Genomic DNA, 22902 nt, shown 5'->3' with positions numbered 1-22902 from the left:
TCCCTCCCATCTTCCTGCTGACAGCCGCCGAGCTGGTCCCGGGCCCGCAGAGGGACAGCGGAGCTCGGAATGGAAGGTAACGGGGAGGCGCATACTGCAGGGCAGCACATAAAAGCGATCAGACGGCTATACAGCCACTGATTGCTTTTATGTGTAAAGCTGGCCATACACCTTACAATTATCTGCAGATTTTTTTATGGTCAGATGGAAAAGGTGCAACAGATTCCTCCATCTACACTTAACTGTGTGGATGGAGTAATCTCCACCTGGCCCAATCTGTTGCACTTTTTCCATCTGACCACAGAAAATCTGCAGATAATTGTAAGGTGTATGGGCAGCTTCACAGCCGTCACCGGCTGTTTACATCTGTCAGTGTGTTCTGCTCGTGCACACACTAGGGGGTACACGCAAGCAGGAAAAAAAAACGCTGTACATTTACGGCGCCCCGCTGATAGGAGCTTGCCGTCTGTCCAGTTTTTCTTTTCACAATGGGCGGACAGCAAGTGGTTAAATAAAGGTTAAACAAAAAATATATTTTTTTAAAGTCCCCCTCGAGCGTGCAAATATTAAGGTAAACACGTGGCAGATGCACCTACGTACGAAAACAACGATTGTGCTACACGTTAGGTATTACTGCGTGCATCAGAATGAGAGCAATAATTCTAGGGCCAGTATTCATGGATAACTCTAAACTGATGACCTGTACAGGCTTTAAAGTGTCACCTATAGACAAGTTGGGGTACCGTATTTTGTCGCCGTTTTATGGACGCACACGCAATTTTTTACCCGGGCATGTTGTGTATCTATTTACTCAACGTAATCTTATCTTTTACAAAACATGGGTGTACAATGTGCTCTGCGTTGGGGGTGCCTTAAATTACTGAATCTTGAATAAGTGTTGGGTTTATTTACAAATAGGGATATACATAGATTCTAATTACAATTAAGTGAATTAGAGAGGGGATCAGGATCCTTGAGGTAGCTACACCATTACTCTCACTCTCAGATGCCATTGGTTTTTCTCTGTGCTCAGAACACTCCTCTCCAGTAGGTCTCAGCAAATCACCTTCTTGATTGTAGAGTTCAGAAAGACTTGTCCTGTCCAAAGGTCACCATTGTTCCTACTTGTGAGCTAGGTTTGTGCAGATGATTACACAGGAAGAAGATTCCATCATATGCCTCTGCCCCCATCCCGGCATATATGCTGCCTTGCTGACCCAGGTGTGGGCAGTAAATACCCGCAGGGGGCAGGCTTGCCCCAGGACATGACAGTCCTGGCATATCTTCATTCATCAGTGTCCAGCCCCAAGAACCCTTTGATGGTCCTCATCTGCGTAACAGACACGTGCTGATTCAGTTCAAGATATCAAGGAACAACTTTGCATCAAAGCTGTATCATAGATGTCAATTTTATCAGTTCCAACAATGGGTACTATATTGTGTTTTGAGGCACTAAAATTAATTTAAGTGTATTTTTACTAAATTTTTGGGTGTGAGAAGTTGCGCTAATATTGTGCAACTGCCACCATTTTGTTCCACAGGGTCTTTGTTTTCAGTATATATATAATAAAATCTATGTATGTTTTCGGGGCTTCAAGTAATTTTCAGTCCTAAAATGTGGATTATAACAGGTGTGCAAAAAAAAAAGCCCTGCAAAAAAAGGCTTGGCAGTGAAAGGGTTAATCTGCTGTGTTGCAACATATGGTCCACCTTCCCTGCTTAATGGCTTGTGCACAGTAATTTTAATATAAAAGGCCATCTCAGATGCTTTGCACGTCTTTTTTAAAATTGTAATGCTTGTCGTAGCCACCATTCTAAGAAAGCACAAGTTTGGATGATCTGCAATTACTATGCTGCTCCGTTGGCTTCATCCTTTTTTAAAAGGAGAATTATGGGGAGAGTGAAATACACTCATCACAATATTTAGAGCCGGCTCTATTGATCAAGAACTGGAGTGATCACATACCACGATCAGTCACCGCTCCCCCCTACCTCTCTATTCCTCTGGCGCTGACTGGGAGGGACAGACAGGGGGAGAGGGGGCACAGCTGAGAGACTAGAGAGGCAGAGCCAGCTGTCAATCAGGCAGCGCGGAGGATCCCGACAATATTGACGAGTTACGTCCCAGCTGCAGCGCGGCTCTCCGCTCTCAATAGCCCGCTATTTGTTGAATTTTGGGATGCAGGAGGACATAGTAAATGTATTCCTGTGACTCCAAAGAGAACTACAGCCAAAAAACGTTTGGCCATAGTTCTCGTTAAGTATTCAGGACAAGTGCATGAGTGCAGATCTAAAATAAAAGTCTTTACATAATCCAGAAATAAACTTGATTATCCCACTTCCATTTTCACTTCTCTCAGAGATTGCAGAGCCCTGTACCTCATGCTATGTTTTGTTTTCCAGACTTACTGTTGTCCTACAAGTGCAGTTAGGATTAACATGCCTACAAACACCACAGTACTGGGGATTAAATGCAAGCTCTGTAACACTACTGTAGGGAAATTCAAGCAGAGAACATCAACGTATTGGGCTATCCTTGGGATTATGGGTAGTTAGAATTTGCCAATATTTTGTCAAATCTAATCCTGCCATTATTGTTTCTGTTGGAATCAAAAGATTACATTTTGTACCTTAGTAGGGCTGCAGTTTACGATTATTTTCATAATCTATTAGTTGCCTGATTATTTTTTCAATTACTCGATTGGTTGTATAAAAAAGAAAAACTCTTCCCCCCTCTCTTTCTTTCCACCTCTATTTTTACCCCCCTCTCCCAACCAACTAATCAGTGATGAGAATAGTTGCCAACTATTCTCATAATCGATTTAGTTATTGCAACCCTATATCTTAGTTCTTGATAGAACCATAGTAATGTAAAAAAAGTGGTCCAAATTTGTTTCATCTAAATAAAGACTGCAGGCCTAAGGCAAGGCATTTTTTTCCTTTTAAAAGAAATAATAAAAATCAGGCTACACAAAATCAAACAAATACAAATAATACATTTATTTCAAATCTGTTACATGGAAGGTGTGAATAAACACAAAGTTTTGTGGGAAATGCTGCAAAAGCATAGAGGAAGCCTTTGAAACGTTTTGAAGAATCAACGATGGCTATTTTATAAGCACTTGAAATAAGCAGACATACAAAATAATGACTTACAATTAAAGCTGAACTCTGGGCAGAATTTTCCTTTAAATATATTTCTCAACAGCCATAAAAGATATAGATGCATATTCTGTGCTGCAAATTGCCACACACAGCGTAGAGCTGTGGGAGGGACCCAGCAGGCTCCACCCATTACAGGCTGCAGGTAAATTGATGAAAATTACAGGGGGGGCGAATACAAGACCAGTCACCTTGCACAAGAAGAGAGCAGCAGTGACCAGTGGTTAGGAAGCCCCTGCACAGAGGCAACGTTTTATGCTGGATTACAACACAGATCTAAAAGAAATACACGATGCACAACAAGATTCAAGTGAGAATACACATGACTGTGGTATTTAGCCAACATTTGCATATCCCAGTGTTCAGCTTTAAGAGTCTGCCCACCTAAATGAATACTACAGTTTTTAGGAAGATACTGAGAATTAAACCACTTTAATGTCTCTGGGGGAGTGTGGTGGCAAGGTTTTTATGGAGTGTCCAGGCCTACTACAGCCATTAAAGGGGGTCCCATTCCCGGTTTTTACATATTGAACAGGTAAAAAGGAGCAAAAGGGGAACAACCAAAAGATAACCAGCACCCCAAAGTGGGTGTGAACAGAGCCAGAAAGTATGGCAAGGAAATTTTGATAGCAGAATTGTCAAGAATCCAGGGACAACTAATTTTCCCCAGCTATAACAAATACCATTTTTGAGTGAACTATGGGGTTTAATCAAATTCTGAACACTGGAATGATTAAGAACTGTTAAATAAAGTACCACATTTAGTACAACGTTTAGGACATTGAAGAGTTTTTATTTTGTATTTTTAACAAGGAAAGTAAAACTTAAAAACACAAATGTAATGTACAATTAAAATCTTATCTGCACACATTACCCTAGATAAATTATTATTGGGATCACTCGTACCATAAAATCGCTGTCCATAATGACCCAATAACAAAATGTTGAAGGAAACCTCTATGGCAACAATGTGGAGGCTGCCATTGTTATATTATCCTTCTGAAAGTGCTAGTAGCCTAGCTGTCATGATGATCTAATGGCTTAAATACTTTGAGGCAGTGTATGCAAATCAAGACCTTGGGCTTTCAAAAACCTGCACCCTTGTCTGCACTGGTAGCTCTTGTGTTCTCTCAGAATAGGTGTCCTTTAAAAAAGGTATGTAATCTGTAAGACTCTCCTGATAAATGCTAGCAACAATAAGCCTATAACTAAAATAGACGGACATCAACAAATCTGAATACTGTATGTATTTGCAATATTTAGGTCTAGAAAGAGAATGAATAGGACTATGCTAGGCAAGGATAGTGAGAGGAACTGTTGGAAACACCTGAATGATTACACATTAAAATGTAAATGTACCCAAAATGATTATCTCAACTAGCAATACAGTACATTATTTTTAAGATAGGTTTCCACCATCCTAAAGTCTAGTGATTTTCTTTCACTGGAGCTTCAAATGAAGATAAAAGTCCAGGGCACAGAAAGCAAAAATAAAATAAAAACAGTAAAACATTTTGATGGAAAAATAGAGAATGGCTTTTTACAATTTACCTGACTAAACGTAGACATATCTTCTCTGGAGGAAATTCATGTGGTCCCTCCACACTGTTATCATGGCATTCTGTCTCTAGATAGACATCTAGCAGCATGCACAGTCTCTGCAGCTGATTAGTTAGCAACTGAAAGCCAGGAGAAGGGCCACATAGCTCCTTATAGTAGACATTGATCTCACTCTCCATAACCTGCAGAGATGTAGGAAAAGGTGATGACATTCTAGATCATGTATAATCCCAACATTCATATGACAAGTGTATCATGCACATACATACTGTAGTCTGCAGTAATAACCACAAGCCCCAATGTCCTACTCATGAGACTGGCTTACTCCACTGTCACTACTTACCCGGATGTTTTCATCATTTCTGGAACTGCGCTCTCCCTTCCAGTTTAGACAAAGACTGAACAATGGTGGAACTGAGCAATAACCAGGATTAAGAATTACGGCTCCTTGCAATTTGGCTGTCAACACAAGTCAGACAAGGGAAGAAAGAAATCAGAAAACAAAATGCTTCATAAGTTGCAGCACAGACATTTCTTACAATCTTAAGCTCAAGTAGACTCTTAACTTCCCCATATTTTTGAAAACAAGTCATGAAAAAAGTGGTATGACGTGGAGTGTTAAGGGGAACACAGTGTACCAGGCCAACAGTGACAAAGCCTTTGCTGTACTGTTCATCATTATCTCATCAATAAAATGGGAGTACTGGACAGAACATATGAAACCAGCAGTAGTTTTCCCCGACATATACTTAGAGCTAAACTCCAGCCTTATGTTAAACCTGCTCCACTGTACAGGCTCCTCTCCTTTACTGAAATTGCTTACTCTTATTTCACTGTACACTGTGAGGGTCTTGCATTGATTAGAAACTGCTGCAGCAGACAGAGCTTGCTTCATTTCCAGGCTGGAGGACATCCAGCTTCATCTAGGCTTTTCTTCCCTGGCTATACTGGTTCTGGCCCACCCTTTTTGGTATATTTAAGGTACAGTATCACATGGAAGTGTTAGGGAAGTCAGCATGGAAAACCAGCCTGCCTAAGAACACCCACTCCTCCAGACTGACATCCACCTAAGGCATCTTGTTTAGGAAGCGATGTACAACAGCCTGCAGGTCCCTCCCACAAGCCATGATCTGCCCGCATTGCATAGAGAAATACAGAAACATAATTGGGCCTAAACAAGGTATATAACAAAAAGACAGAACAGTTTCATTTGAAAAATGCATTAGAATATTGATGTTGAGTTGGGGAGGGAAGGCAATGTGTGTGCAGAATAAAGTTTAGCTTTAAACTTGCTTGAAATAGATTGGCCACGCAAAAAAAACTTCACACATTAACCAATGAAAATAAAGACTAAATAGATCATAGAAAGGCTGTTGAATTTGCCAACACATACTGTATGTTGATACATTAATTATTGCCTGGGGTTACTCCTGCATCACAGATCTGAAGACATGGCAAGATAGTTAGGGTCTTACTAGATTCATGGCACACAGCAGGCAGAAGAAAATTAAACTAGGCAATATTTGTACTGAATGAATAAAGCTACCCAACATCTATACCTCCCCAGTTCATACCTGTTCCTCTCTCAATCATGAGGGAAAAATATAGATGGGTATCTAGTGCTAGTCCTGCCTCCACCACATCTTTTGTGTAAGGGAGCACCTGTAATGGAGAGAAGAAGAATTCAGAGCAGTCTGGACAACATCATATTGATGAATTTGATGCTACACAAAGAAACCACACAAATACTTTATCAAACTATAAGCCCTTATTAGACAAGCAATGAATGAACATTGCCCACAGCAATCAGCCCGCTATCATGCTTCACTTTCTGGTTTGCATCATAAAAATATCTGTGCAGTTTCTTGGGAAAACATCCTCCGCCATTCTGTCACCAGAACCACAACCTACTTTTTTTTTTTTTGCAGTGAACAATGAAATGCGTGCAAAGAAGTTTTCCCAGCTATGTCAATTCTCTTATAACAGTGTACCCTGGTGTGTGACCAGCTTTTATTTTTTACAAGTGAAATGAATTGCTACTTTATAACTGCCCTGAAATTGTTTACAACAATGTCCAATAAGTTGTCAGTACAAGAAATAAGTCTAAGATGGTTCAATAACTGGATCAGTAGTTCAGGATACTGGGCAATTGGAGAAGCCCTTTAATGCCTAACATCATACCGTGTTTCCCAGAAAATAAAACAGTGTCTTATATTTTTTTCCCACGAAAAAAGACACTAGGTCTTATTTTCAGGGCATGTTGCAGTGTTAGTAGTAGTACAGGATAGTCCCGGCGGCAGACAGTACCGGGCTGGGGGAGGAGTACTTACAGGACTGGACGAGGTCCCAGAAGGCGGCGTGCTGTTGCCGGTCCCGAAGTGGCGGATGACATGCCACTTCCACCGGGCGTGGGGGCGTGTGTGCGGGCGGGTCGGGGCGGGAGCTGCGGCCGGTCTTGACAATTTAAAGTAAGACCTAGCGCTATCTTCAAGGATATCTGTAATATAAGACTTACCACCGAACTAGGTCTTATTTTCGGGGTAGGTCTTATATTACAGAAATCCCTGAAGATAGCGCTAGGTCTTACTTTCGGGGAAACACGGTAGTTCATCTGTAACAAAATTATTTTACAAAAGTAGTGCTGTCATTACCTAATGATTCCATTTAAAATGTACAAAATAAAGCCAACCATCAATATTCTCCAATCCTTAAACTATAATATATGACTGCTTAATAGCTTCCTACGTGTCACTTTAGCTTTAACAATTCTTTCATACACTAAGCCATGCTGTATGATTCTATGCTCTCCAGAACATTATACACTATAGCACGCTTTAAACATAAAGGTGAATAAAGACATCCTTCACTCACCACATAATCTTCATATGGCATCACGTTCCACTTTGTTAACCGTGTCACCACTTTGGCAGGAAAAAGGTTCTGGCAATCTCCAGAAATTGGAATGATACCATGCTCTATAAAAAAAAAAGCAAAGAATTACATGACAACCGATACCTGATGAAAGATGTATGTTGCAGCTACAAGTTGACATGGTCACATACCGAGAGATGCAAACTGCCTGTGAAGAGATAGCCGAGACTGTAGACGGGACCTCAGCAAGTGAACGGTCTTCTCCATGTGACTGGCACTTAGAGCATTGTCTGCTACAACTGTAGGCTGCATGGAGAGAACAGAACAGATTTTCCTTTGATACTTAAGGTCAAGGTAAACAAAACACTTACACTCTTGCTAGAAAACATGATGCAGAAGACTGATGTTGGAAATAGGGTAAGGCCCCAAGGGGCCTTTTAGTCACATTGAGAAAGGGGACCTGATGATGATTATTGATGATGATGTGTATTATACCTCTACAGCCGAGCACCAATCTTTACTAAACCAGCCAGTGAGGTACGTATGTGGGGCATTTATACAATGCATTCTCAGAATAAAAACACGTTTGTACTACTTGGCTAGTAAACAATGGTAACTCAATGGTGTGTGGTGTTCAGCAAAGTTTACCTGTGGTTGATCTGTTGGAAAATGTAGACCACCCATTGTTTGTACCCACAGGTAAGGGTGACCAAGCTCTGAAATATAGTCACTCAATGCCAGGATGCTAAAAATAATGAAGGAAAACGGAATTAGTTGCATTTCCAAATATACATGTGAAGGTTGAGGCTGTTAAGAGTTGGAGATTGATTATACAAAATTCAGGTGTAGTAACTCACCCTACTTTATCAAACTGGTATCTATTAGCTGGATTTGGGGTTTTCTTGCCATTATCCCCAGGGTAGAGGCAGCTGAGTACAGAGTCGGGGTTTAGCAGATCACTAGTGAAAGGGAAGCAAGATGATATTACCAATGGTGCACAGTATCTCTATTTCCTACTAATACAATGGTAAAGGCTGATTTCTCTGCTAGAAGACAGTACCCCTTACCCTGCACTAATAGCACTGGACAGCTCAGATGTTGTTGTAATCTTTGCCTTTACGGTGAGTATATTGAGGTTCATAAGGAAGAAGAAGGTCAGATTCAGAGAGCTGCCATCTAAGAAAAAAAACAATATGCTTTGCAATAAAAAAAACAAAAAAACATATCCTCATGTCATCAAAAATAAAACAGAGCAGTTACATACCTTTACACTTAACTACAAGGGACACAGACAAAGGATGTTTCTTCAGCATCTCCTTTCTCTTATCATCCAGCTGTACCCCAAATGTTGGACGTCTCCGCTTCTGAAGAAAGGGAAAATATAACAATGTATAAGATAAAGACTTTTCAGTCCACTATAGTAGCCAATAAAAGAGCCTTCAATTACAATAAAATAACCCTAAGGCCTCAAATCACACCAGACACAGTGCGTTCCTGCCCGATTCTGGGCAATCCCCAAAGCAATCTATTGTTTCATCAGAGTGTGTGCCTAACAGCCATAAAGCTAGGCCAATAATGCCTCACATTTCAGCTGAATCGGGCAGAATTCAAACCGTGGGTGGCCATGTTGGTACTACCCAACTTGACAATAGTCTATTTAAGAATTGACTGAGCCGCATGGAAAATTCTCAGTCTAACATTGACTGCAACCAAACCGATGCATTTACTGTGCCGGGAATTCAGGCGATGGGGCTGCCTAAATACAATAGCAGCCAGAGACATGCCTCCATTCACATTGTTTAGTGTGGATGGAGGTTTCGATTTTCTCTTGTTCAGCTGAAAATGAAGCGTGTATTCCTAGCCTATGGGCAGATGTGGTCAAACAGCATGTAAACAGGTACTTTATTTTACCTTCACACTACATGTTATGTTCTCTTACAGAAATCTTGTAGACTAAATAAAATTATGATGTATGCTACTCTTTGCTTTACATAAACTCACCGTTGTCTGCTCCTCTTCCGCGTCAGAATCACTTTCATCATCTGGAAACACACATGAAGCAAAACAATGTAATCCATGTAGGAATAGAACACTTTCACCCCTTAGTAAAGCAAGCAGACTGTTTGTGAACATTGATCTGTCCACTTAGAGTTACTTTCAGGCTGAAATTTGACCAGTGTGTGGCTCCATTGGCACCCTACCGTTTATTTTTCAATTTACTTTTGTTGAAGGAACGGATCTGAAAATGATCAGCAGTAAAGTCAAGATTTGTTCCATTCTAAAGATCAGAGCTCATAGGTTTTGTTTGGCCAAGGTATTAATTACTGTATGTGTCCTTGTTGGGGAAATCTCCCCTCACTTCCTATCCTGGTAACACCCTCGCACACAGCAGTAACCTGGCAGCAATTCTAATCCTTCCCATTCTGCTAAAATGTGTTTTTACTGCTGGTTTGTATCCTTTAGTGATATTTTCCCCTCATTCAATGTCCTGGTAACATAACGTGAGAAAAAAAAAATCTCCCCCATCAGGGACACAGGACAGTAAAAACCTGCCAAAAGGTTCTATCCCTTTCCAACCCTTCTAAAAATTAAAATCTATGACTGAAATTGGGCTTTTAGCTTGGGAGCTAGGATGTGCCCAAACTGTCCTAAAGTCTGCTTTGCTGCTGAGCCCATGCCCGAGCGTGTAGCTGCAGAGACCTGCTGTCAGTTTAACAGCTTAGGTCTTGTCTGTTTTTATTAATAGCAATTGTCATGCTGATTGGCAGAACAAGCAGTGTCCTCTTAATGCTTGTTACAATGTAAACAAACATTTCATATGGAGTTTTAACAAACTTTCATATCAACATTTATAATGTTTTCTTTTATTTCACCATTTAGTTGAATGTGGAGTTATACATTCATACACAAAATAAAATAGTTAAAATACCTCTTGGAAATTTTTTTTCTACTATTATTTTTTTTGATAGGTCGGGGAAAGGTAAGACACTTTGACAAGAGTTTATTGGTGGCTGTGTTCCTATTGAGGAGATTCACCCTTGCTATTTATACTGGTGACTATTGTTACCAAGACAGTAATTGAGGGGATAAAATGTTAGTGATATCCCCAGAAGAAGAGGTAAGGGGAAATGTTCCAATAGGGACATCGGTCTAAAAGGGAAACCCCCCACCAGAATGTGAAATGTCCCCACTTTTCTCTGTGGGGAGGGGGGAAAAAACCCTGACCGGGATTTTAAACACTTCCCTACAAAAAAAAAAAAAAGAAACGTTTTGGCTATACATACCCATTTGTAAATAATTTTGCTATTCTTGTGCCAGAAACATTTTTTTGGTGTCAAAATAAATGGGATAAATCACAGAATAAAAAGCAGATCTTTGGGGGGGAATTCACTGAAGCTGAATCAGAATTTGAACAGCTGTGCACGTTAACCAATCAGCTTCTCTCTCTAGCTTGTACAGTTAAGCTTTCAAAATTTAAGCTAGAAGCTCATTGGTTGCCATGCACCGCTGCTCCAGTCCTAAGTTAGCCATGCACAGCTTAGATTTTTGAAAGAAATTTCATACAAAAGATGTTTCGTTTGACTTTCTATGAGTTAATGGGTCAAATCCTCAAAAGAATTTGGAGCAGGATGGAAATTATTTCCTGAATAAATAAACTTCTAACAGTGAATATGGTTTTAATTTGGAAAACTCAATTTATTCCAAAATCGAATGTTAAAAATCAAACGAAATTGTGATCGACATTCTTCAAGTGTGTGATGGCATTATTGGGTGATAAAGAAAGTTCATTTGTAAATCTACTAGTGTAAGGCCAGCTTAAGTAAATTCCCCTCTTTGTATCCATAGGAACAAGTCTCACTTCTGTAATAATTAAAGGAGAACTATAGGGTAAGTGTTTTCCCCCATAGTTCTCAGGGTCACGGGAGGACATAAACTAGCGTTCTCCCATGACCCAAAGCTCAGTATATCGCGAGCTACAGCTCGCGGTATACTGAGACCGCCGCAGCCGGGACGGATGCCGACATTACTGTCGAGATCCACCCAGCTGCGTGAGTGACAGCTGGCTCTGCCTGTATAGAGGCAGAGCCAGCTGTACCCACCCCCTCCCCTGTCCGGTCCGCTAGTCAGCGCTGGAGGAGCGGGGAGGGGAATCCCTGCAAGGAGCCGTGAGTGACCGTCACGGCTCTCTGCAGGGACATGATCGTGAAGTGAGCGAACACATACCGTCGCTCGCTCACTTCACGATCACTTCGCGATCATGTCCCTGCAGAGAGCCGTCGGTATGTGTTCGCTCACTTCCCGATCTATTGAGCCAACGTGTGACAGTTTCATTGTCACGCGTCGGCTCGAACTATGAGGTTGAGGGAAAATCACTCACCTCATAGTGCTACTTTAAAAACATTTATTGCTGAATTAATAGGCCAATAGCTGAAATGCAAAAAAATAAATCTGGATCACAAGTGGTTAATAGGTTTAGAATGAGTAACAAAGAATAAATCTAGCTATGTCACTGCATATGAACACAATTTGGAAACATCAACATCAGACAATGTTTTTTTGTTTAAAAACCATCATCTAGCCTATGGAGGAAATAGGAAAGAAAAGACAAGAAAAAATGGCTAACAGAGGAGCTTGCTACACATGTATCACATATAGTCTTCCAGAGAAAAAATAATTGAAGTGCTTTTCAGAAAGCTACCTTGTGAATCTTCTGGAGGTTTAAACAAAGCTTTTGCCTCTTCAACACTCCCTTCGATGGTGACCAGGAGCTTCTTGTCTACAACATTATATAGGAAAAGTTTAGCTGATGACAAATACTAGAATGTAACAAAACAAAACAAAAAAGAAGAAAGAAGAAGAGGAGGAGACCACCAAGTAATGTGCTGATTCCTCTATAATACAGATCACTTGTAATCAGTATTTTGGGTTTAGATAGCTTATTTTTTTGGCTGCATGTGGAATCTAGTCTGAATGTATGAGCACTGGATTAATTTTCTGGCTCCCTGTGGAATCTAGTGTGAATGTGTGAGCACTGGACTAATGGAATAGATTCCAGAATGCCATCTGGAGCCCTGATTTACTCACGGCTAAGCTCTAACTTAGAGGAGTATTAGGAAAGGACTAACCTGCAATTACATCTCTTTCCTACTGACACAATTAACTGCTTGCTGGCTGTCTTATCTGCAGCACACTGAAATCAAGGTGCTGCTAATGCAACGATTGTCGGCAACTGGTTAAATCTCTTAGCAGAATAGAGGGTTAATTGTGTGTGAATCCCTAGGTATATAAAAGCAGCAAGGACAGAAGATAAAAACATGAAACAGAATCTGCAATTAAGTGAATATATATTTATGTGCCCTTGTTATTTTGTCTGTGAACTGTCAAAAGTTAGCTTACTAATACAGTGATGTAATTATGAAAGCTCTAATAATCCCATTTACCATATAAAAATATAATATAACAAAATATATAAAATTAACATAGTTATTTTAAGGCAGGCATAAAATAAAAGATATTTTGCATGGAAAAACAAAATAAAAACAAACTTTCAAATGCTTAGAGACACAAGATATGCAATCTTCATGCAAGTCCAAGGTTAATAATGCATTTAGCTCTTTGCACCCAAAGCTCAGAGGAAGCAAATCAGATACATCAACATTTGCAGCAAGGCAATCTCTCAGAAATAAGCGTGCCACCTGCAACAGAGCTTCAACTAACCACTACTAAGCCTGCTCCATAGAGAACACAAAGCCATCACCACACAGCTGTGAAATTGACAAGAGTGGATGGATGAGAGCAGAAGATGTATACTCACCCTGCCTATAGGGCTGGGAGTAACTCTTCATGTGGGCTGACATCAGGGAGAGAAAAGACATGAAGAAAGCAAGACATGAATAAGAAAGAGTCAGAGAGAAGAGACAAAAGAACATGTGGAGGAATAGCAAAGAAAACAACATGGTGATGTCTTGGCTACAAGACCGGGAGGTATTTAGTAAATAATTACAGGAATTCTGGTACGTTCCTTGGGCCTGAAAGCTTCTTTTAGTACAATCTAGAAGTGTGAAAACACTTGAGACAAAATAACATCAACACAACACAACCTCACTGAAATCGTTAAAGATGAACTTTGTGTTGAGTAAAAAATAAATAAATAAATAATAATGATCTCTGCAGTAGGCCTGCTCATTCTATGCTTCAAGCGACACTAAACTCAGGAGTTAAAATTTTAAAAATGCATTCACGTACCCTAACTATTAACAGGAAGGTATCTTATTTGTGTATCACTCAGCTGTAGATCCTCAAATCATCTCTGAATTGGTGCTGACACTGTCCTTCCTTCTGGAGGGTGGCTACTTTTGTTCCCCATGGCCCCTGTGTGTGTTGTAAAGTAGTCACCGCTCCAAGCTCACTCCCGGGATGGACTACAATCTCCGTACAAATTAGTAAACTAAACATGAGATTGCAGTCCATCACAGGAGTGAGCTTGGAGCGGTGACTACTTTACAACACAACACACACAGGGACTTGGGGAACAAAAGTAACCACACTCCAGAAGGAAGGACAGTGTCAGCACCAATTCAGAGATGATTTGAGGATCTAGTGCCGAATGATACACAAATAAGATTCAATTTGCTGCTATGTCAGCTGTTAGCATTCGGAAGTCATCATGTACATACAATGCAGGACCAGCACTCAATCGTACAATGACAAATTTTCATACCTAAATCATTTTTCTTACATTTTAAGGACATAAGGCATTCATTTTGGACACAGTTTTAATAAAAACAGTTTTATTAACCCATTAAGCCTACAAAAAATAAAATAATGAAGCTGCATCTGTCCATAGCAATTAATGAAGGCTCCTCTACCAAATAAACCATTGAATAAACCATCTTATGACTCATGAGTTATACTCGCACGTTTATAAAGTGAACGATGCAGCTACTCACCACATGCCTGACTGTAGGCGCTGGCCTGGACAAACAGTACATACAGAGGTGCTGGAAGGTGGCGTGCTATCTCATACTGTTTATGCATACAATCAAATGGCATTGACAAATATTCCTGGACCGGGAGTGAGGCCTGGGGGATGGAATCATTGGCATTTTAGATTTCACATATATAGCTTTTGAATTAAACATGCACACACTTTTTAATTTCTGAATGATGCACATAGTTTGAATTTTTAATTCTAGACACATCTGTCATAACACACAATAATTTAGGATTTGTAATCCAAAAACACACCCCAACTGTATTAATATAAAAGTAAGAATATATTAAAAACTGAGAAATAGGATTTTACCCAACATGGGGGGGGGGAGGGGAAAACCACCATTACACATCAAAACAGCGAGTTGCTCACACGACACCATCGCCATTAAGAGAGCGCCTTGTAATATTTTCACTAAATACAAGGAGGGAAATGTATTAAAATTGGAGCAAAATGTGAAGCAGTTGCCCATGGCAACCAATCAGCTGCTCTCTTCAGTTTGCTCAATTAAGATTTGAAAAGGAAAGAAGCTGATTGCTTGCAGTGCAAAGCTGCTCTAGATTTTGTCTGCTCCAATTTTGATAAATTCCCCTCATGGTGTTCTCTGGACGAGGTGGAGATCATGGCATCATCCACCCCTCCTCTCCACTCCATCCAATCAGGGAGCGTCTTGTTTTTATTGAAAAAAAAGATGTTCTCTAAACGGTGGCGGTGCTGAGCAAGCGACTCTCTGTGGTCAGTGTTTAGTGGGGAACCTGCTGGAGCCACAGTCAAAAAATCATGACTGTCAATGTATGTATGCTTACATGGCAGAGGTTACCTGTAATGATAAATGTGTCAGGGTTTAGGGGGCACACAGAACTGATTTTTCTGGTTATCAAAGTTGAAGGCATATAACAATGAGGCTCTGTGTGCTCATGCCTCCACAAGATATTAATTAGGCCCATTTCACTTTGCGAATCAATAAAAGTTGAAGCAGTGCAGCCCAACTGGAAAGAACAAGCTCTATATCCCTTACAGGGATCAATAAAACTCCTGGCTTTTCCATCATTATATCACCTGCATAATGTTGTGAAGCTGTGGCTGAAGACTGTTCAGATATTCCTTCTTCACTTCTATCTCTTTTAGTATCTTCTCTTTACTGGCCAAACTCTCCTTGTACTTCTCTGCCAATCTAACACAAAAGGAAAGGATATAAAGAGAAGTCTCCTAAACGGAAGCAGCAATAAAGAAACCAAAACAAACTCACCAAGACACCCTAACTTCATGCAGCGCTGTACTGAAACGAATTTTATACCATTTTTTGTGGACAGATAGAGCTTTCTTTTGGTGGTATTTAATCACTACGAGTTTTAATTTTTTACTATAGTAAGGAAAAATTAAACAAAACAGTTTCCCCTATATTAAATGATAAAACATTATTACCCAATTTTTTGGTAAAATATAAAAGACGGGGTCACGTCTGGTAAAAAGACACCAAACATGTCAAGCCTTAAAATTGCGTGCGCGTGTGAAACCTCAAAAACGAAATTGGCCATAGGCGACGCTTTAAAAGCTTTTACCGCTCATCAGTTTAGTGTTATCAGTGATTAATGGCCCTAAAATGATTGCTCTCACGGCGACAATCGCGGCGATATGTAACATGTGTAGCGCAATTGCCGTTTTCACGCGCTGGTGCACCGGACGCATATTTACGTTTATACGTTTTATTAACGTGGGGGTGGGGAACTTAAACATTTTGGAGAGTTTTTTTTAAACTTTTTTTAAAACTTATTGTAATTGCTATTACATAAGGGGATTACAATCCCCCTATATAATAACGCAGGTACACTGACAGGTCCTCTTTATGGAGACATTCGGGGTCTCTAGGACCCCTAATGTCACCTGGGGACCCCAAAAGAAGCTGATGAAGCACAGATTTGCTTCATAAGCTTCTTCTCTCTGGCTATAGTAGCCAGATGACTGACAGGTGAATGAGGACCTGATGTAATACACATCGCTTCTACATTCACAGCACGGAGGGAGTTCAGCAAGGAGCTGATCTCCTTCCTCTTGGCTATAGAGCCGCCGATCAGGTATATGTTAAACAGCCGGTAACGGCTCTATGCATTGCACTGTTTTTTTCTGCCAGGGAGCGTGCGCGAGCAGAAAAAAAATGCCGTCAACCCGCCGATGCAGCTGTGCCGTACGTCCGTTTTTTTGCAACGGGCGGACGGCAGCTGGTTAAGCAAAACAAACAAACAGAAAAAAAATCTTGATTTTGGTTAGATTAAGGGCTTGTTCACACCATTTCCGGACCAGATCTGCATACGCAGTGCAGTGCTTTTTTTATGTGTTTTTGATGTGTTCCGGTGCGTTGTTTTTTTTTTTAGCTTAAAATGGGCTTTCAGGTGCAGTCCACTGTATTTGCAAGCGTTTTTGATGCGTTTAAGCGCATTCCAGACCAGACAAAATAGTGCATGCAGCATTCCCCTCCCCCCCGAACTGCGCTGGTTTGATCAGAGCCCCGAAATATCATAGGAATACACTGGGATGCATTTCAGGTACGGACAAAAAACTGTTCTGGTGCGGACATAGTGTGAGCAAACCCTTACAAAAAAACAAAATAGTAACCCAGTAAATACATGACAACAGGGTTCACTCCAAAAGAAATGGCTTTCTAACCTTTTCCTCTGCTCAAGCTCCCAGTCCAAACGAGCTAATGTTTGTTGATGGGGATCACCAGAAGTTATGTCTTGCTTGCTGATCTCTGATGGAGCTTCACTGTAAAATTCTTCCACAGTAACTAACTCAATTTCTTCATGCTTAGATCTGTGGAGAAAGTAAAGTACATACACTGACATAGTATTTGAAAATAAAATGTTTTGGTATATATTTTCTGATTTGCGCTTATGGGAATGTACTAAAGAAGTCACTCAGCCAAAAGCCATTCTTCTTATTTTCTGGTGTATAGTGATCGAACCAGCCATATACAAGATATTTAGCATTGCTTTCCTAGATCTATCAAGACATTCATCCAGCAATAACGGCTGTCAAGATGTGAATGGTAATTATTCAAAGTGTAACTCCAGGCATACCATTACAAACTAATTGAAGTATCTCAAGTGAACTCATCACCAGTGAAAAGATTTGGAATACTGTTCAGCCTGTAGTGTGATTTGAATACCCCTGTCACACATCATAGCCAGCAAAGAGACCATCTCGGCTTCTATTGTAGTTTGCTGTGTCACCTTCTTGGCTTCTATTGTAGTTTACTGTCCAACACTGCGTTGACTCAAGTGTTCAGTGGTCATGGACACACAACTGGCTAAGCAGTATTAAAAATACCATACAATGTAAAATAACCCTACATATGCATTTCAGTTGCGCCTTTAGGCATTTGCCTTAAAGTGACATTAAACCCTCAGATGTTTTAACATAAAACAATACTGTAATGTGCGCCTTACTGTAATCCGTGGTTGTTTCCCTTCTCTTTGCTGCTCTTCCTTTTAAATCTGTATCTGTTCTCATGCTGGGCAGAACTTCTGTTTTGCAGCAGACTGCCTTGTCTCTGAAATGGATACATGGTGTCTGTGTGTAGGTTTGCAACCTGAGCCAGCACTACAGGAAGAGGCACTCAGCTGCAAAGGGAAGTTCTCCCCAAGCATGAGAAGACATGAGGATTTAAAAGGAAGAGCAGCAAAGAGAAGGGAAACTATCATGGATTACAGTAAGCCACACTTTACAGTATTGGTTTATGTTAAAAAATCTGAGGGTTTAATGTCACTTTAAAACAAATTGCACTTATTAAATTCTGTTACGGGACATGGCTATAGCATTGTAAGGCACATGGAAACTGGGATACAAATTATACGCTTGAAGAAGATCATAGATGTCAAATGGGGGAGGGGGGAGTGTTGGTGTCTTATTCATGTTGCAGATGGTTTTCTTTTTTGTGTTGAAACTGAGGGGTAGGGTCATGGTGGGGAGGAAACAAAAGATACCTCCTGCCCAGACTGGGGTATCGTGTGAGGGGTCAGGGAATTATGTCACATCGACCCACTTCCAGAGGGGAAGGACTGAGATGCCATACATCTTCATGGGCTGATCTGTCTTAGAGCGGTCTCTAGTGATGTCACTTTAAGTTCCACTTTAACAAAAGTGCTACAAACTTAAAACAATTTTACACCACAAACTGTGTTGTGCCCTGCGACATTAACTGCACTTAAAAGTAAAAAAAAACAAAGAAAAAACATCACATTCTAATTGGTTTGTAGGTTTGTCATGTCTTACTTAAACTCTAGGCATTTGGTGATTTCCTTCTGAAGGTGCATAACTTCATACAGCAAGTTCTGCAACTGCAGGTGATATGCATCCACCTTCTGCTTGGCCTGAAAGGGAAAGCAAACTGGAGTAAAGTAAATTCCAACTTTTTTAATACTATAGTACTAAAGACGGGTTGTATTCTCACGTGTTGAGAAAGGAACACAAACCTCATGCGTTTGGTCTCTGGCTTTCTTTAGCCTGATGTGAGCCAAACGATTCAGTTTCTTCAGTGTCATAAAATGCACACAGCTCTTAATCCGCCTCTCTTCAATTTCTGCAGACTATACAGGGAATAAAATCAGGAGGTTACATGTATAATTTACAATCAGAATTGTCAAAATGTTATCATTCATTTTAGTATAGAATTAATGTGGTAGAATTTTTTAATTTCTTTAAATATTTTAGGTTATCCCATCATAGCCCTATTTGCTTTAATGGCAATAACCAGAGCTAAGTGTATTATGTTGCATGGCAACAATCCACATGGGTACCTCTGCAGTGGTGTAACGGTGTAGGTGCATTTACCAAGCATTTGTCTCCTTGGCTACATGAGCGGTCTGTAGTATTTATACAGGGGCAAAAACACTAGCTATTTTTATAAATATATTGATTGGTTAATGTTAAACACTATGAAAAAGTATTGCCTTTAATACAGACCAATCATTAGAGGAGATGTGTTTATGAAGTTGGTCACCAGCATTAGGGCTTTTGTTTGCATCAAGCAACACAGAGGCTTGGTGGTTAGCACTTCTACCTTGCAAAACTGGGGTCCCTCAGTTTGAATCCTGGCCAGGACCCTATTTGCATGCAGTTTGTATGTTCTCCTTGAGCATGCGTGGGATTCTTCCAAGAAGTAGTGGCAGGTTAGTTGGATCCTAGTTGGAGATGGCAAGCTCCTTTATGGCAGAGACTGATGTGAATGTACAATGTGTGAAGTGCTGCGTAAATTGACGACAATATATAAGTGCCTGTAATAAATAAATAAGTGTGTTTTGCATTCCCATACAAGTCTAAGCAGATCAGAAAGGAGTCAAATGCAATCAATTCTGAATGATCTTAACATGTCAAACTGACATAAACCCAAAGCCCGTTGACACAGGTCCCAAGCTGCATTGTTCCAAGATTCATATGCCTTGGGCTAAAGTGGAATTTCTTTCTGCTTACTCCCTTTCCAGTGCTGACATCTTCTCCTCGGCTTCTTCTAAGTGCTGGGTCTGTGGCTGTCTTAAATGGCAGCCGGAAATAAATAAAACCCCTGCGCATGTGCACAGGAGTTAATGCATCGAAGAGCAATGGTGTGCTGAGAATGTACAGCAAGCTGCACATGCATTACTGACTCTATAATTGCGTGGCATTATAGAGAGTCAGTAAAGAGTTTTTTGTTAAATCTGCTTTGGTTTGCATTACCGCTGCACTCATTGCTTACTTCTATGCATATATGATAATCCTAAGCGCCAGTAGTTTTGCACAAGAGCTGGGTGTACATCTGTGACTCGTGTATTTGGCTTGACAAATTGCTGCAACCATCTATTACAGTGCACATGCTCAGTGCTGGACCAAAACACTCACTGCATCTTTGCTGCCCTTGCTTTTAAGATCCTGAATTTCAGCCATAAGTCTCTGTAGTTCTTCACAGGTTTCCTTGTATAGCTGGTAGTCCTTTTTTGGATCACGCAAGTCCACCTCAGCCTCTTCACTATAATATCGTCCCTCCTTTGTTGAAAGGAAAAAAAGGCACCACTTCAGTTAAATGTACAAACCCCAAATATTACAATTCAAGATTCCAGAAGCTATTTGTGTTTGCTCATAGTTAATATTGCACTCAGTGTACTTTTGATGCGGACATTTTTTCCCTCACAAATGTAAAAATATTTTCTATGTTACCTGCTCTTCATGACGGTTCCGTTTTCCTTCTTCACTCCTAATAACCTTTGGCTTTCTTTTCTTAGTATCTGAAGACATTGTTATGGTCCAGATAAGTCTGGAAGGACAGAAAAGAAATGATTCACATGTTTTGTATGTTTCACAAAAGAAAATTATATTTTATACTAGTATCGGTGCCCATCCTGGCTATTTGGACGAGTACTTATACTCGCCTAAATGCTCCCGATGCCAGAACTTCCGATATCAAGAAGCGGGACAGCGAGTTATTACATGCTGCCCGGCTCCCTGATTGGCCGGGTAGCCAACTCCATGCTCCCTCATCACCAGGGAGCATGAAGCTGGCTTCCTGGCCAATCAGGAGGATGAGGGGTGGGTAATGACCCACCCCCCGGCTCCCTGATTGGCTGGGAAGTCGGCTCCATGCTCCCTCATCCTGATTGGTCGGGAAGCTGACCAATCAGTAAGCCGGGCGGTGAGTCATTACGCACCCCGATTGGCCAGAAAGCCAGTTCCATGCTCCCCCGTCACCTGGTGGCGTGGGAGCAGAGACGGCTTCCCTGCTAATTAGGAAGTCAGGTGGCGGGTCATGACACGCCGCCTGGCTTCCTTAATGGAACTCCCGGTATCTGCGAGTACCGAAAAGAAAATATCATCAGTACAAGTATCAATACCGAAAAACCGGTATTTGTGCATCCCTATTTTATACATTTTCAGTGAGTGGCGGAGAGGCGGCCGAATGATCCTCCTCCTCCAAACACAGAATGCTTTGCATTGTGGGAAAGAATACTACGAGTTCTGTGATGGGGCGAAAGAGAAGGAAGGGGAGCATTGCACCCACATTACACTGTTCATGGTTGCAATGCTTTGCCAGCTCAAATGCAAAAATATAATAAATGCACATCTATTAATAAGAAAATTAAAGAAGAACTCCGCACAGAAGAAATCTTAAATGAGAACTATGAGATGAGTGCTTTTCACTGACCTCATAGTTCTAGCCGACCTGTGACAATGAGACTGTCACAGGTCGGCTCAGTAGATCGGGAGGTGAGCGAACACATACCGGCGTTCGCTCACCTCTCGATCCTGTCACGGCTCTCTGCAGTGACAGGGGAGGGGCTGGATTCCCCCATCCCCGCTCCGCCAGCGCTGACTGGCGGATCGGACGGGGGAGGGGGCGGGTACAGCTGGCTCTGCCTCTAGATAGGCAGAACCAGCTGTCACGCAGCTGGGCGGATCCAGACATAATTGTCAGGATCCGCTTCAGCTACGGCGTCTCAGTACTGCTCGCGGTATACTGTGGTGTCTCAGTATACCGAGCTTAGGGTGACGGGAGGAAGCTAGTTTGTGTCCTCCCGTTACCCTAAGGAGAACTATGGGGAAAAGCCTTAACCCCATAGTTCTCCTTTAACCATTGCAAGCGGGGCTATCCCCACACTGCAAGGGTTAAGTGCACAATTTTGTATAGGCTCACAAATAACAAAGATAAACCAACCTGGTCCCTGCAGCCTCTCTCACCCTCTGCATCCTTACCTTCAATACACTGTGTTGGAAGTGATGACTCACGGGTCATCTGACCACTGGAGCAAGGGGGGGGGGAGGTTCGGGTGAGTATACCTTTGTGATTTGTGACCCTAGACAAAAAGTAGCACTTCACCCTTGCAGTGTGGGGGTAGTGCCACTGCAAGGGTTAGGATTTCTTCTGCCAGGAGTTAAGTGCAAGCAAACATGATCTCAGCACTACAGTGTGTTTGGTGTTTTTTTTTTTAATATCAATCACTCAGGATTCTGCAAACACCCACCACAGGTTTATTTCACCTTTGTACTAATAACACAATAAAACTCAGCCCAATGTGCTTATTATCACGGTTATAATGCCAGTCCGGGCATGCTGGGAGCAGTAGTCGCACAGCAGACGAAGAATAACAGACTGACCTCCGCTCTATAGGGTATTGAAACTCCCCATCACAAGGAGCTCCGTCGGGAGTCCTCCTGAGCTTTTTGTTGCCTACGAACGAAGCGCTGTGTATTCGGAACTTAATGCTTGCTGTAAACATGGGGCTCCAGGATACAAGCTAGCCAATTCCAGCGAACAGTGTACTTACATTACTGCGGATCTTACAATGACG

General features: G+C 41.2%; 1 protein-coding gene and 1 long non-coding RNA gene across 3 annotated transcripts in view; one reads left to right on the top strand and one right to left on the bottom strand.

Moving 5' to 3' along the window:
* The window catches only part of LOC108798448, a 12565-nt gene extending 7887 nt beyond the window's left edge, over positions 1-4678 (top strand). The window contains exon 3 of the long non-coding RNA XR_001941951.1: positions 4668-4678. This is a non-coding gene — a long non-coding RNA (uncharacterized LOC108798448). The remainder of the gene's footprint in view (positions 1-4667) is intronic.
* On the bottom strand, positions 4675-22902 carry THOC5 (THO complex 5). Of its 2 annotated transcripts, XM_018570201.1 has the most exons (20): positions 22879-22902; positions 20777-20873; positions 20462-20605; positions 19060-19173; positions 18860-18957; positions 17252-17398; positions 15647-15761; positions 14544-14676; positions 13409-13444; positions 12293-12370; positions 9595-9635; positions 8858-8957; positions 8661-8769; positions 8451-8552; positions 8242-8338; positions 7785-7899; positions 7594-7697; positions 6297-6384; positions 5066-5181; positions 4675-4904 (listed from the first exon to the last, which is right to left on the bottom strand). In XM_018570201.1, the coding sequence occupies exons 2-20, from the start codon at positions 20852-20854 to the stop codon at positions 4710-4712; spliced, it is 2010 nt and encodes a 669-aa protein (XP_018425703.1). In that variant the 5' UTR covers positions 20855-20873; positions 22879-22902; the 3' UTR covers positions 4675-4709. The 2 variants fall into 2 exon arrangements, with proteins under 2 accessions (XP_018425703.1, XP_018425704.1); XM_018570202.1 differs by lacking the exon at positions 13409-13444.

Source organism: Nanorana parkeri, unplaced genomic scaffold, assembly GCF_000935625.1.
Source record: "Nanorana parkeri isolate BGI_ZX_2015 unplaced genomic scaffold, ASM93562v1 scaffold1476, whole genome shotgun sequence".
Taxonomy (NCBI): domain Eukaryota; kingdom Metazoa; phylum Chordata; class Amphibia; order Anura; family Dicroglossidae; genus Nanorana; species Nanorana parkeri.
This window is presented reverse-complemented; position numbering and strand designations above follow the sequence as displayed.